The sequence below is a fragment of the Gymnoscopelus braueri genome (genome assembly GCF_963280865.1).
Source record: "Gymnoscopelus braueri genome assembly, chromosome: 13".
Classification (NCBI taxonomy): Eukaryota; Metazoa; Chordata; class Actinopteri; order Myctophiformes; family Myctophidae; genus Gymnoscopelus; species Gymnoscopelus braueri.
The window spans coordinates 5659156-5675352 of record NC_137615.1 but is presented as its reverse complement, the minus strand read 5'-3'; the positions used below and the strand labels follow the sequence as shown (position 1 = coordinate 5675352).

Below are 16197 nucleotides of genomic sequence, written 5' to 3'. Positions count from 1 at the left end.
CTTTTTTCATAGTACTTTCTGGCTAAGTTCTCACTGCTCAATACTGCCTGTCAGTACTTACTGCTTGGTACTCACGTTGGTTCTCTAGGCCTCTGGTCCATGGCCCCAGGCCTAAAAAACACTGTGGCTCTGGTGATCTCCTCCGTGGTCCTAATTCTTATCTCTCATTTCTGGTTTGATAGTTTGGTCTGTACCAAAGCCCAGGTTTCTTCTGGTTTTTAGTTTCCCTGTCATCTGCTTGCTCCTAGCTGGCTCACCTTGGCGACGTTTCAGACGGATTGTCCTTCATCAGGCTGTGTTACTTCTAATCTGTGTGCTGTTCGAACCTCTGTTCTTATGCACTGAGAGGTGGGCGTGGCTTTTTTCCACTTGGCCTATCAGTGTGTTGGTGGGAGTGGCTAGTTTGGCCTTTTGTCCAATTAGGTTTCTAGGGGAGTGGTCTCATTTCTTCATTATTGCCGTGTGTTCCTAGAGAGCACATGGCTGCTGTTTTTACTCTCTCTCTTGTGAGATTTTTGTTAGACTTTCTCTCAAATTGTGAGGTACTAGCTGGTTAGGGTAGGGTTAGAAAGACTTCAGTAAATCGCTTCCGGTAAGGGTGTCCTTACTTCAGAAAGCAGGTTTAAGGAATTAATGCATTCACCATCTTGATTTGAAAAAAAGTCTGTTTAGAGTAATTTTGCCTTTATTCAGCAAAGTTTTTTCTAAAGTGGTCTTTTGATTGTTCTGTGTTCCTAAATCCCTTTGTAGGGTTGAGAGGGCTTTTTTTTGGAGAATCCTCTCATCCCTTTGGAGTTTACCTATTTATAGGGGGGTACTTTTTCAAGTACCCCCTCCCCTGTGGGTGTGAGGTTCCTAATCACAGGACGGGATTTTTTTGGAGTACTCTTTCACCTCTGGGTGTGAAGTGCCCTGATTACAGGACTGGACCTTGAAGTCCCATAATACCTCTGTGTGTGCATATCCTGTTAAAGGAATAGGCCTTAAGGTGCCCTCTTATCTCTGGGTGTGAGGTTCTTTGTTCCCTTTATTCTTTGAAGAGGTTTTTTGGCCTCTCACCTACTAATTTTAGTGATTACCCCCCTTGGTTTTACCAAGTAATCACCAGGGTTAGGGTTAGGGTTAGGGTTAGGGTTAGGGTTAGGGTTAGGGTTAGGGTTAGGGTTAGTCATAGTCTTTTGAATAAAAATTCCATTTTAGTTTTAGTCATATGGGGTTAGGGTTAGGGATAGGGTTAACAATGGTTTAGTCATCTGAAATGTTTTAGTTTTTGACTAAATCTACAGTTGATTTAGTCGACTAAAATGTATGTTGGCGGTGCCTTGATGGCGTCGTAATGGCTGATTTTACGTTGTGAGCTTGTAGATCTGCTATTTTCAGAGCGCAACACCCGAGCACAACCAAACATAAAATGACTTTTTTCAAGTTCTACTGGATCTCTTCTCCACTAGATCCCTCACTAACATTTTAGTCTAGTTTTTATTTGTTGACGAAATGTTCAATATATTTAGTCTTAGTTTCAGTCATCATAGCTTTAGTTTTTATTTAGTTTATATTTCGTTTTTATTTAGTTTTCGTCAGTGAAAAAAGGTAGTCGGCGATGCGACGCGATGCAACGCTCACAATGTGGGCTTGTAGATCGGCTATTTTCCAATTGGCGAAATGTATAGAGCGTTGAAGTGGTTAATGTATGATTTGTAATAATAATCAGAATCTACAAAGTAACAAAAGTTTTTAAGTAATTGTAGTGGAGTAAAAGTACAATATTTGTCGCTGAGATGTTTTATGAAGTAAAAGTACTGAAAATTGGAAATACTCCAGTAAAGTAAAAAATACCTCAAATTTGTACTTAAGTAAAGTACTTGAGTACATGTACTTAGTTACTTTACTCCACTGCCTCTAGACAAATAGACCTGGCAGATTATTTGACCTTCTATCCGTTGGGATAGAGGTACTTAAGTACCTCAAAATTGTACTTAAGTACAGAACTTGAGTAAATGTACTTAGTTACTTGACTACGTCACCGTACGTGTACCGTGACTCTCTCTTTGGGAAGGATACACTCATGACCACGGCGAAGCGGTCCTCAGCGGTCGCCGGCATCTTCTGACACACTGCCCTGATCTCCTGTATGGTGGTGTGGAGGTCGTCCAGGTCGGACGTGATGGTTCTCTGGTTCACTGCGGAGAGAGAGATGTGTGTGTGTGTGAGCAATAAAGTATACTCACATGTTGTACGTGAGTAAAAGTATCAATTCTGCAATGTAGAAATACTCTGTTACAAGTAAAAGTCCGGAATTAAAAATGTACTTTAGTAAAAGTACAAAAGTATTGGCATCAAGATATACTTAACAGCGCGTGCGTGCGTGCGTGCGTGCGTGCGTGCGTGCGTGCGTGCGTGCGTATTGCAGGAGAGAGTGAAACAGGAGAGAGGAAAGATATACATCTCTGAAAATGCTTATTGACAAACACAACCATGTAAGAACATGGCATTTCAGAAGCACATTTGGAGTTCAGGAGGTGGAAAGAATAGAATTGTAAAAGATAAAATAAAAAGATCTACCTTTGGCTGCGAGGGGAACCGTGGTTAGGTCTTTGGAGAAATCCAGCACATCAGGAAAGTGTTGACACAATGACTTGATCAGAATGTGCAGAAACGTTGACTTCCCGTCCACCGTCTTAGTTGTGCTGAGCTGTGGAGGAGGCAACAAGATTATTTAACCCATTAAGACCTGGAAGTCCTGAAGGTAGCTAGCTGATATATTGCACTTTTACCTTAGCGCTAGGTATACTCTTAGTTGCTTGTTTTAGAAGAGAATGCACTTAATACTTCTGGTGATTAGTAGTTTCCTTGCCTACCTATGTCGAATGCAATTATTGTAAGTCGTTTTGGATAGAAGTGTCTGCTAAATGACTGTAATGTAATGTAATGTAATGTAATGTAATGTAATGTAATGAGGTAGATTCTACAAATGTCTTCTAAATCCTAACAGTTTTCTAAAAAGCGTATGTTTCTAGTATGTCAGTGGTTCTCAAACTTTTTCATAATTGTCAAGGACCCCCAAAATTATTATGTATTTGGCCGCGGACCCCCCCATCTCAAAATATGTTGTTCCAGGGACCCCCCCAGAAGCAAAGATTGGAGTTAAAAATGTTCACTTGAAAATAATATATATATTCAAAGATGTGCACCAATTTTCACGATTCTTTCAAAAATAGCAGATCTACAAGCTCGTCACTCGTAGTACTTTTACTCAAGTACATTTTGAATTCCGGACTTTTACTTGTAACGGAGTACTTCTACATTGCAGTATTTATACTTTTACTTACATTTACATTTGAGTACTTTTTCCACCACTGCATCAGACTGAATAAAGGCATTTTCCCTTTGAGAAATGTACTGTAGACTGTCTGGTATGTCTGATATTTATGTTTAATTATTATTTATAATAATATGACAAAACATTTTTTTTAAGTATATTAACGACACAAACTTACTAAGCTTTTTTTATTCCAAACCTGTGCATCGGAGGATCAAAGAAGGTTTGAATAAATACACATTGTTTGATATTTGGTAAATATGTTGCTCGTACCTCAGTAAGGAAGTTGATTTTGAAGCCAGTAGTCTTGTTGGTTTTAGGCTGTCCGGTGTTCAAGTAGTTCCCCATCGCCAACACAAACTAATGAAAAACAAGAAGCAAAACCATAACTCTTGACATCTTTATTCAATATTTTGCTTTGTTAGAGACAGTGCTGATTTCGTCGACTAAAACTATGACGAAAAATGTTGGCCGACTACCTTTTTTCACGGACCAAAACTAAATAAAAACTAAGCTATGATGAATGCTTTTCACTGTTGTACAGACAGCAGTTGAAACGCAGATCACTGATTGGCCCGATCATTTTCTGATTTCTCATACTCGCTCCCTATGGGCCGAAGTCCAGACACCGATACCGGGGAGGAACGTGAGAGTGAATCCACGTTATTAGAGTGGCCAATGCCAGGCTATATATATTAGTAGCTTCATGACTAGTTCTCTATTGTCTTTTTTATGTCCAATGTATTTGCATTTAAGTTCATAAAGTTAACATAAGTATAACTAAATGCATTTGAAATTAAAGAAAAACGTTACTTTTCAGGATTCCAATAAAAAAATAGCAAAATGTACAAATCTGGATTCCAATTCAAAAATAGCAAAAATAGCAGATAAAAAAAAAAAAAAAAAAAAAAAGCTTGTAGATCTGCTAGTTTTGCTATTTTGTGTGACATAGAAAGGCGAAGTACAGCATTAATTTACGAAAAAAGTTAAAATACGGAGATAAGAGAGTGTCTGCCCGACAGTATATGCAGTGTGGCCCTCTGGAGTGAGTGTGGACATATTGTGGCCCTCTCCATCATCAAACCCCTGAGATCTGAGGATAAAAGTGGACTTTTGATGGACATAGCCTACCGTACCTCTAGAATCTTGGCCAGCTTCTTGCTGGTCTTGAGCTCCATGGAGGCGTTGTAGATGCACTCGTAGCCTCCTCTCATCTCCTCCGTCTTCTCCTGCAGAGAGCACTTGAAGTGGAGGCTCTGCAGGCGCATCTTGTACTCGGGGACGGACAACATCTGCGGGAGAACATCTCACACGTCAGATTCACTCACATTCACTGAGTTTGATGCTTTTTACGGTCCAGTTAACCCATTAAGACCTGAGAAGATTCTAGAAATGTCTTCTAAATCCTAAATTTTTTTTTAAAAAAAAACCAAATTTTTTCCCCTCGATTTTTCAAAAATAGCAGATCTACAAGTTCATAGCGCGGCACTCGGTGCCGCGCTATGAGCTTGTATATCTGCTATTTTTGAATAGCCTAAAGAAATCTAAAGTGACACAGATGCGTTCCAGGTATCAATGGGTTAATGAATGTGAACCTTTCAGTAATATTATTGTACTGTACTTAAAGTACAAGTTTGAGGTATTTTTACTTTACTGGAGTATTTTCAATTTTTCAGTACTTCTACTCCACTACATCTCAGAGGAAAATATTGTACTTTTACTCCACAATTAATTGAAAACTTTATTACTAGTTACTTTGCAATTATCAATGATTATATTATAAAACATACATTAACCACTTTAGCCCTATTTTATACATAGGCTATTTGAAAATAGCCGATCTACAAGCTCACAACGCGTCGCATCGCAACGCGTTGTGAGCTTGTAGATCTGCTATTTTCAAACATTTTAGTACTTTTACTTTTGGTACTTTAAGTACATTTTGATACCAATACTTTTGTACTTTTACTCAAGTAAGTTTTTGAATACCGGACTTTTACTTGTAACAGACAAGTAAAACAACAATCTAACAACAATCTGGTACCACCCACCCATAAAACAAACATGGGCAAATTCTCCTTCTATAGCACAGCCACCAAGGAATGGAATAGTCTAACCCCATCCCTCAAAAAATGCAGTTCGCTGGGCTCATTCAAAACAGCCCTAAAAACTCATCTTTCTGGAGGCCGAAAGAGGAGATAGTACCAGTTTCCCTGTAGACAGACGACCCCCCCCCCCCCCCCTCCTCTTTTTTGTACATATTTTGTATTTCCTCATGCATTTTTTGTATATAATCGTTATTTTTCCATGCTTCACCCCCCCCCCCCTTTTTTTTGTACATTTATTTTTTATTTAACTTTTTTTCATGCTCCTTTTTTTGGTACATAGTTGTATTTTTTCTGTATTATCTGTATTTTCATGTTGATTTTTGAACTGTTTGGTTGCTACTATATATGTCTATGAAATTAATTCAAGGACCCCAACGGAAACAAGTCCGCAAGGACTTTTTTGGCCGGACCTTTTAGTCAAAAGCATTATAAATGTAACTGTGTTGTTTTACATTCTTTTGCCTAATAAAAATGTCAATCAATCAATCAAAAAACAGAGTATTTCTACATTGCAGTATTGATATTTTTACTTAAGTAAAAATTATAAATATATAATAGTACTTTTTCCACCCACTGGCAGAGTCCTACATGTATATATATACCTGCAGGACAAACTGGTCGGGCTCGCTGAGCTTGCCGGGGTCGTCTCGGTAGCGGTCGTATCGCTTCACCTCGTCGGCGTCGGGGGCGTAGTTGAGGAGCTGCTTGATGTGGGCCGGCTCCAGTCTGTCGGTGGCCATGGTCATCAGGACCTTACGCAGCTCCGCCGGGGACAGCTTCAGGTGCGCTATGAGGATGGCTGCGGTGGGGGGTCAGGGGGTCAACGAGCAGCGGAGTCAAACACACGACAACCCGTGTTGCCACGTCGGCAGTGTCGATTTCGTCGACTAAAACTATGACGAAAAATGTTCGTCGACTACCTTTTTTCACTGATGACACTGGGGCGGCCTTAATGATCTGGGGACCCGTTTCAATAGCTAATATGGGGGCCCCATATGAAACGTTTTTTTTTTTTTTTTTTTTTTTATTAAAAAATAATTTGTGGACTGAAGTTGGTTTGCTTCCACAATCCATAATGATGCATTTTCGAACTAAATTAATTAGGCTATCTGCACTTCCACCATGGACAGACAGCTAAAACAACTCACTCACATGATTCACTTGAGCTGAGCCCTGATTCAATCAGATCTACATCCTCTTCTTGCATGAAATTCTTGGACGTCGGCCAGCCAGAGGCGGGCCCCGGACTGGGATGCGAGTCAAAAAATATAAAAAAAAAAGAAAAAAAAGAAAAAAAAAGAAAAAAAGAATATTTTTATTTTTTTTGTGGGGGCCCCCTGAGGTTGGGGGCCCGTTTCAATTGAAACGGGTGAAACATAGGAAAGGCCGCCACTGAGTAAGCTACGATGACTAAAACTAAGACTAAATATATTGACAATTTCGTCAACAAATAAAAACTAGATCAAAATGTTAGTGAGGGATCTAGTGGAGAAGAGATCCAGTAGAACTAAACGACGAGTCATTTTATGTTTGGTTGCGCTCTCTGAAAATAGCAGATCTATAAGCTCACCACACGTCGCACTGCGACGCGTTGTGAGCTTGTAGATCTGCTATTGTCAAGCTTGCAACCAAGTGTAAAAATCAGCCATTACGACGCCATCAAGGCACCGCCAACACACATTTTAGTCGACTAAATCAAGATTTAGTCGACTAAACCTGGACTAAAACAAAAAAAAATCTGATGACTAAATATGACTCAAACTAACACTAACACTTGTACTTTTACTCAAGTACATTTTGAATTCCGGACTTTTACTTGTAACAGAGTACTTCTACATTGCAGTGTTGATACTTTTACTTTAAGTAACATTTGGGTACTTTTTCCACCACTGCTACTAGCCAATCGGAATCTTCTGCCATCTGCAGTCAGCCAATCAGGGGATTGGGCAACGTCTTCATACGTCACTGCGTCTGATTCTGTCATTCCCCTTTCAAGCGATGAGCAACCCACCTTCTCTCTCCTATTAAAATCTCCTACTATTAATCTCATACGTTAAATGTTAACAGAGTCTAATTCGATTCTAAAGTCGATTTCTTTGGGCTATTCAAAAATAGCAGGTCTACAAGCTCATAGCGCGGCAAGGTGCCGCGCTATGAGCTTGTAGATCTGCTATTTTTGAAAAATCATGAACATTTGTGCAAATCTTTGGAATGTATACATTTTTAAAGCGAACATTTTTAACTCAAATCTTTGATTCTGGGGGGGTCCTGGAACAAAATATTTTTAGATGGGGGTCCGCGACGAAATACATTATCATTTTGGGGGTCCTTGACATAAAAAAGTCTGAGCACCACTGATATAGCAACATAAGTTTTTTCAAAAAACTGTTAGGATTTAGAAAGATTTTTCTAAAATAGCAGATCTACAAGCTCCTAGCGCGGCACTCTGTGCCGTGCTATGAGCTTGTATATCTGCTGTTTTTGAATAGCCAAAAAATCAAAAAAAAAAGACACAGATGCGTTCCCGGTCTTGGGTTAAATATGCATTTTCGTTTGCAACAACTTGATCTCTCCTTGATATCGCACTGTCTGGAGTTATGGTAGGACACAAAAGCAGGATAAACAAAACAGTTGCTTGATTCTGAGGCCCTAGATTAATTAGGAAAATAATGTCTACTCACAGGCATTGTGTGCCTTCTTATGGGACAGAATCTCCACGACGTCTTTCCTTTTGAAGGCGTCCGGCTGAGGCGACGGCTCCAGAAAAGGCACTATAGAGACCGCAAGCAGAATAAACTTGTATTCACACGACTACTTCTTCTTTGAAGAAGCTCTCAACATTGCACTTTCAGGAAGAGTTGGAATAGGGAAAGAGAGAATAGAGAAGAAAGGAACAGATCAAAGCACTTGAAAGGTGCGCTCAGCAGCATTGTTGATCTCGTCGACTAAAACTACGTCAAAAAATGTTGGTCGACTCCCTTTTTTCACTGACGAAAACAAAATAAAAACAAAATAAAAACTAAGCTACGATGACTAAGACTAAGACAATATATTGACAAATAACAACAAATAAAAACTAGGGAGGGATGTAGAGGAGAAGAGATCCAGTAGAACTAAAAGACAAGTCATTTTATGCTTGGTTGCGCTCGGGTGTTGCACTCTGAAAATAGCAGATCTACAAGCTCACAACGCGTGAGCTTGCCGATCGTCTATTTTCAGCATGCAACCAAGTGCAAAATCATCCATAATGACGCCATCAAGGCACCGCCACAATACATTTTAGTCGACTAAATCAACTGTAGATTTAGTCGACTAAAATCGTATGATATGTAGTCGACTAAAACTATACAAAAACTAAAACATTTCAGATGACTAAAATAAGACTAAAACTATATGGAATTTTATTCAAAAGACTGACTAAATCAAAATGTGCTGTCAAAATCAACACTGGAATAGAGAAGAAAGGAACAGATCAGAGCACTTGAAAGGTGCGCTCAGTAGGGCACATATCTCCACCAGGCCAAAAGGACATCCTGCTTCTGTGGCAGAGAATGAATGAACCAATTCGTTCGTTCGTTCGTTCGTTCGTTCGTTCGTTCGTTCGTTCGTTCGTTCGTTCGTTCGTTCGTTCGTTCGTTCGTTCGTTCGTTCGTTCGTTCGTTCGTTCGTTCGTTCGTTCGTTCGTTCGTTCGTTCGTTCGTTCGTTCGTTCGTTCGTTCGTTCGTTCGTTCGTTCGTTCGTTCGTTCGTTCGTTCGTTCGTTCGTTCGTTCGTTCGCTCGCTCGCTCGCTCGCTCGCTCGCTCGCTCACTCACTCACTCACTCACTCACTGGGAAACAAGGTGTACTCCCTTGGAGGGTACAGCGACATGAACATCAGTGATGAGATTTTAAAAAAATGAAAAAAGACGATCTACTAGCTTTCAACGTGTCGCACCGTATCGAAACACAACTTGTTGTGAGCTTGCAGATCTGCAATTTGTTTAACATTTAAAAAGAATGACGCCAGTTCGAAAATTGTTAGAAAATCAGCCGCACAGTGAGAGATACTGTATTCAATGACTAGGACAAGTATTAACAAAATACAGATGCAGTGCAATTTAAAAGCGGGAACAAAGAAAGAACCTGGACAGCTCTCTCTAGCTCCAATAAATGATGGGTTAGGGTTCTGTAGACTGTAGAGTATACTTCATGAATGTTTAAGTTTACCAGTGATTCTGCACAGGCAGCAGATTGTGAATTAGCCAACTGCATTACTTATAGGGTTAAGTTAGTACTTGCAGTATGCACTTTAACGAGTTTTCAGTTGAGCTTTTCATGTTTTATTCTTATTATTTGTATTATTTGTTACATCAAAAGTTGCGAATAGTTGCTGTACTCTTATCCTTTGTATTTTGTATTTTCTTGTTCTGGTCTGTATTGTTCTTTTGTTAAAGGATTTATTGGACACTAACAAACTAGTAATGGCCATTGTAGTAGCTTTAGTAAAGAGCGTTTCTTTTGATGAGGTGGAGGAAATGAATAAAGTAACCAGTGTAATAAACCAGATAGGTTCTCTGTCCATGGATGTTGAGCCTAATTTATACTTTATGGCTCAACGAAAATAACAGATTATTTTCATGAGCAGTGGTGTGAAGTAACTAAGTACATTTACTCAAGTACTGTACTTAAGTACAATTTTGAGCTATTTTTACTGTACTGGAGTATTTCCAGTTTTCAGTACTTTTACCTCTACTCCACTACATCTCAGAGGCAAATATTGTACTTTTACACCACGACAATTATTACGCCACTACATTGTGAGCTTGTAGATCTTGAGCTTGTAGATCTTGTAGATTTTCAAATGATTTTTATACATTTTGTCCATTTAAAAACTTGGGGACATAATATTCTGCATAATGAGTACTTTCATTTTTGGTACTTTAAGTACATTTTAATGCCAATACCATTGTATTTTTACTCAGGTAAATTTTGTATTCTGGACTTTTACTTGTAACAGAGTACTTAAACGTAAAAAAATTGAGTACTTTTTCCACCACATGTTCATGAGATCATGCCGTCAAGCCAGTCCTCCAGGTCATCCTCTGTCATCTCCCGTTTGACCGGGGTGGCCTCGAAAGGCAGAGCCACCTCCTCCTCCTCCTTCTTCTCCTCTGGAAGCGCCTCCTTCCCTTCTCCTTCAGGCTCTGCACGTTGTTGACCATGGGATACTGGAAATGCATGCGTCTCCGTATCGACTCGATCTGGAGCAGAAGTCTCTCCATCCACAAGAGCTCCCGAGGAGGCGGACTGCAGCGGCTCGCGTAAACCGAGGAGCCGGTCTAGCTCCGCGTCGTCGTCCGCGGGCGGCTCGGCCGCTTCGCGAGAACGCCGAGGGGAAGAAGGGCTCGTAGCCCGGGAAACTCCCTGGCTCGCGTCGAGTCTTCTGAAAGCCGAGGAGGCGGGCGGAGGAGCGAATGCGGCGGCCTCGCAAACCACGTCCGGTTTTGGTGGCGTTCTGGTCAAAACGGGCAGCTCTACCGGCGTTGATACATGTACCAGCTCAGCCTCTAGGAGGTTCAGTTTCTGATGGAGAGGGATCTCCTGGAGAGACCGTGCCAGTGCTGGGAGGTCCACACACACAGCTGACATCTGACTGGAGGAGTCCATTCCCCAGTCCTTCTCCTCTGCAAAACGGAACTGGGTGAAAGAATCCCCCGCTGACTCCAGCAGCACATGGTAGTCCGTTCCTCTCGGTGCGGGAGTGTCGTCATTGTCAGCAGTGTCCTCCTCTCGCTCCCACGCTGCGTACCGATCCCAGTTGGACTCCAGCTTCCTCCTGGAGAACACCTCCTCAGTCCCATCATCTTCATCCTCCAGTTCAACGTAATGTCCTTCATCCGGGCCTCCACGTCCACTTCCACGGTGATGGTCTCTTTTTCCACGGCCACGGTGGTGGCCTGCACCTCCACCTCCTCTGCCACTGCCTACACCTGAATCCTTGTTTCCCCCGCTCCCACCACCACCACCTCCTCCTCCTCCTCCTCTTCTCCGATTACCTCCCCCACCCGTGGCCACTGTGGCCGGCCGGCTCTCCATTGCACGCAACTGATGATAGCGAAGGGTTGAGACTGTTATAACGGCAATACTCTGTATACTGTCTGTCGCACCTCTTAGCATGTTTGTATTCTGTTGAAGCACTTTGGATAGGACTTCATGTGGCCGGTCTATGATGTCAGACACGTCACGTATGACGTAATCTGTGTCTGTCTGTCTCTGTGTGTGTGTGTGTGTGTGTGTGTGTGTGTGTGTGTGTGTGTGTGTGTGTGTGTGTGTGTGCGTGTGCGTGCGTGTGTGTGCGTGCGGCGTGCGTGTGTATCTTGTGACTGTCCTACGCGCGGAGCCCGGTGTGAAGTCACTCAGATCGCCGTGTATGGGCATATATTGATGGCATCAAAGATCTCCATATATGGGTATAAAAGGGACATGGACAGGCAGATACAGAGATATATGGCCATAAACATGGCAAAGACAGACAGGTCCAGTACAACAGGTACTCTGACAACGGGTACAGGCTGTAATGCATAACAGGACGGGCATGCGTTCCCAATGGGCATCGTTCCCAACGGGCATCGTTCCCAATGGGCATCGTTCCCAATGGCGTAGTCGTGCTATAAATTACGCAAAATCTCTGCGCGTGCGTCCGAACACATCCTTTGCGTATCTCGAGAACTGCCCGACAGATCGACCTCAAACTCGGCGTGCGGATCGCTGAGGACCCGAGGGAGCGCGATGTCTGATGCAAAGTCCAGAACTGTCTATCAGACCGATATGCCCATAATATGGGCATATATGGAGATCCGGTTTTCCGAATCCGCTGACCTGCCCGATATGCATATATGAACCCATTTTGAAACCTCTAGTGCAGCGGGAAAATGCCTGTGAGTGTAACCGGAAACAGTGTGCTATTGGTGTGAAGGGGAGCGAAGGGTGTGTCTTCACTCAGTAGAACCCAATCACAAGCCCCAAAAGAATGCCCTGCTTTATCATCAAATAGGACCAGGGGGTCCCCAGCTAAATTTGGTAATACAATTGAACCCCTTTATCCATATTTTATACGTTGGCTATTCCAAAAAAGCAGACATACAAGCTATTTTTATATATATATTATATATATATTCAAAGATGTGCACAAATTTGCACTCTGTGCCGCGCTATGAGCTTGTATATCTGCTATTTATAATTTACAAAAAAACGCATATCATGCTGTGCAAAAGAAGACTTGAAACTAGCGATTGAAAACATAAAGTCTTTATGCAAAGGTTTACTATGGTAATAAAGCCCAAGTGTAAAGTCGGGTCAAGTTCACATTCACTGATGGAACGAACGTTTTTCTGCAGCCACAGTAGGAGAATTAGCGCCACCGGCTGGACCATTAATAAGAATTGCAGCGTTCTCATAACTTCCGCATTGGCTTCATTCTCAACTGCAGAACCTTGGTGCGTTACATACATCATTTTAGTTGGTTACTTAGATGTTGGTAACCTAGGTAGTAACCTAGGTAACCGTGTAGTAACCTAGGTAACGATTCAGTTATAAACCCATCACTCGCGGGAACAAGTCAGACCTTGAATTGATGAGAACATCTAAATAAGTAAGGGAGACAGGAACTACAGTATATTGATTTCCAGACCGATTATATGTATTAAACCATCTGAATCAGTGGTGTTTTGTTGAGCGCCCTCCCCCTTTTCTCTCCTCGCTCGACGTAGTATGGCCATGGCCACCCGCCGCCTGTGGAAGCGGTCGTCCCAGAAGCTGGTCTTCTTCCTGCTGAGCTTCGGCTTCATGTGGGGCATGACGCTGCTGCACTTCAGCGCCCGGCGGCAGGCCAGCCGCCACGGGAGCAGCGCAGTGCTTCACCGGCAGGTCCTGGAACTCGGCGAGCGCTACACCGAGGCCCTGGCCGAGGAGACCCAAAGGTCCTCTGTGTTGTTAGATCACATCATGCTGTGGCAGGGCAAGTTGGAGTCCACGGGGGCCAGCGCCGCCAACGCTGAGGTGAACTTGGAAGACCGGGAGAAGTGTGAGCTCCCCCCACTGGATGGATTCCCTCACTGCGAGGGCAAGCTCGAATGGATGAAAGACACGTGGCAGTCAGACCCCTGCTACAGCAACTACGGCGTGGATGGATCAACCTGCTCCTTCTTCATCTACCTCAGTGAGGTAGAACACTGGTGTCCTCGTTTACCCTGGAGGACAAAGACGCTCGCCGAGGACCAGGACAGGAGAGGACAGACGACGGACATCAGGACCAGCTTTGAGGAGTTGTACCGGGTGATGTCCGGCAGGGAGGAGCTTCGTTGGATGAGGTTGAGAATCGAGCACATGGCAGAGTCCTGGATCAGCGCCGTCCGCTCACTGGCTGACAAACAGAACCTCGCCAAGCGCCGGAGGAAGAAGATCCTGTTGCACCTGGGCCTGCTGTCGAACCTCAAGATGGCAGAGGATGCGTTCAGCGGCGGCCCGCTGGGAGAACTTGTCCAGTGGAGTGACCTCATCGCCACACTGTACCTGCTGGGACACGACGTCCACATCTCCGCCTCCGTGGCCGAGCTTAAAGAGACTATGGGCAGCGGGACGGGGAAGTCCAGCTGCCCCGCTCAGGGTGACAAGGCGGTAGAGCTGATCTACACTGATACACTGACTTTATAGGACTCAAAGATTTTAAGAAAACCCTCGGACCCTCCTGGGTCAGTCAGTACCAGTGCATGATGCGGGTTCTGGACTCCTTTGGGACCGAGCCAGCATTCAACCACGCCCACTATGCGCAGTCCAAAGGCCTCGAGACGGTGTGGGGAATGTGGAACCTCAACCCTCAGCAGTTTTACACCTTTTTCCCCCACACTCCAGACAACAGTTTCCTGGGCTTCGTGGTGAAGCAGGAGAAACCCAGCGCCGGTGACATCAAGAGGCAGAACCAGGCCCTGGTGTATGGAAAAGAGGACAGACACTATAAGGACAAGAAGAAATACCTGGACATCATCCACAGATACATGGAGTTGCATGGCACCGTGCACGGTACCGGTACACACATGCCCGACTACGTGAAGAACCATGGGCTTCTGAGCGGACGAGACCTACAGTTCCTCCTACGAGAGAGCAAGGTGTTTGTGGGCCTGGGCGACCCCGCCGAGGGTCCTGCTCCTCTGGAGGCCATAGCCAATGGCTGCGCCTACATTAACCCCAAGTTCAACCCGCCCATGAGCTTTAAGGACAAGCCCACCCGGAGACAGTTGACTTCTCAGAATCCATATGCAGAGGTGTACATCGGCCAGCCTCATGTGTGGACGGTCGACATTGAAAACCCTGCCGAGGTGGGGAGAGCCATCCGCTCCATCATGAGCCAGAAGATTGAGCCCTACCTGCCCTACGAGTTCACCCCTGAGGGGATGCTGCAGAGAGTGAATGCCTTTATTGAGAACCAGGACTTCTGTCACGGCAAGGTGACGTGGCCTCCTCTCAGCGCTCTGCAGGTGAAGCTGGCGGATCCGGGCAGGTCCTGTACGCAAGTGTGCCAGGAGGCCCAGCTCATCTGTGAGCCCTCCTTCTTTCAGCACCTCAAGAACCACCAGGACCTGGCGAGGTTCGGTGTAGACTGTCGGACGATGGAGTCCAGTGCCGACACGGTGGTTCCAGCTTACAGCGAGACTCGCCACCACTGCGTCTTTCAGTCGGACCAACTCCTGTCCAGCTGTGCCGACGCACATGCTTCACTGACGCGTGTCTGTCCCTGCCGAGACTACATGAAGGGACAGGTAGCCCTCTGCAAGGACTGCCTATAGCACCAGCAGGCAATACAGTATATAGCCTCCTGCTGCTATAGGCAGCATAATGGAGCTAGAAAGCTGTTCATGTTCTTTGTTCGCTCTTTTACATTTTAATAATTGCCTTAGGCAATGTTAGGGCTATCAGGATCATGACATTTTAGTTGACAATTAAATGTCAGACATTATATATGACTTTATATTATATACATTTGTTATATAAACCTTGATTATAATACAACAAATATATACAGTATATAGTATAGTGTATATGTGTTCCAAGCTCTTTAGGTCCATTATGATTTTACCTTTGTTTACCAATCATTCTGCACAAGCAGCACATATTTATTGTCTCCGCCGAAGGTGGAGAATATGTTTTCGCTTTGTGTGAGCAAACATTGTTAGCCAAGCTAACATTGGGCAAGCTCCACGTGACACGTGTCAATTTGTTGACACCAATGCCTCTGATTGGCTAGAGGGACGCGTGACGAAATAAAATTCTATAAATAGGTGTGTCACTTCAAAAAGCCCCTACTTTTTGAAGTGAGGTAAAACAGGATCAATCAGACTTGATTGGAACAGTACCTTCAGTAAGTCCAAGTCACCCGTCTGTGCGTGTGTGTTTCCCTCTGAGAACACCTAACATTGGTCAAGCAAAGGCGCAGAAGGCCAAAGCTAAGAAAGCATACTCATCTACAATTGTAACGTAGAAGAGGACTAGAGTTGAAATGATCCCACAACAAAGCCGAACTCTTAATACGTGTCAATATGTTGACATCAATGTCTCTGATTGGCTAGAGGGACGCATGACGAAATACAATCCTATAATAAAAAGGTGTGTCACTTCAAAAAGCCGTTTACGTTTTTGAAGCGAGGTAAGACAGGATCAATCAGTCTTGATTGGAACAGTATCTTCTAGTCCAAATCACCCGTCCGTGCGTGTGTGTGTCCCTTTGAGAACACCTG

General features: G+C 43.7%; 1 protein-coding gene and 1 pseudogene across 2 annotated transcripts in view; one reads left to right on the top strand and one right to left on the bottom strand.

Annotated features, from left to right (window-relative positions):
• grid2ipa (glutamate receptor, ionotropic, delta 2 (Grid2) interacting protein, a) overlaps nt 1–16197 on the bottom strand; it is a gene marked incomplete at both ends in the record, with an annotated part of 88296 nt that overhangs the window by 12915 nt on the left and 59184 nt on the right. The window contains 6 exons of the mRNA XM_080448106.1: nt 2062–2180; nt 2563–2692; nt 3593–3679; nt 4456–4611; nt 6030–6226; nt 8109–8198. Of these exons, the coding sequence (XP_080304232.1) occupies nt 2062–2180; nt 2563–2692; nt 3593–3679; nt 4456–4611; nt 6030–6226; nt 8109–8198 (779 nt within the window). The remainder of the gene's footprint in view (nt 1–2061; nt 2181–2562; nt 2693–3592; nt 3680–4455; nt 4612–6029; nt 6227–8108; nt 8199–16197) is intronic.
• LOC308098573 (alpha-1,6-mannosylglycoprotein 6-beta-N-acetylglucosaminyltransferase A-like) lies at nt 13178–15249 on the top strand (annotated as a pseudogene). Its single transcript has one exon. The product of its transcript is annotated as an alpha-1,6-mannosylglycoprotein 6-beta-N-acetylglucosaminyltransferase A-like (transcript).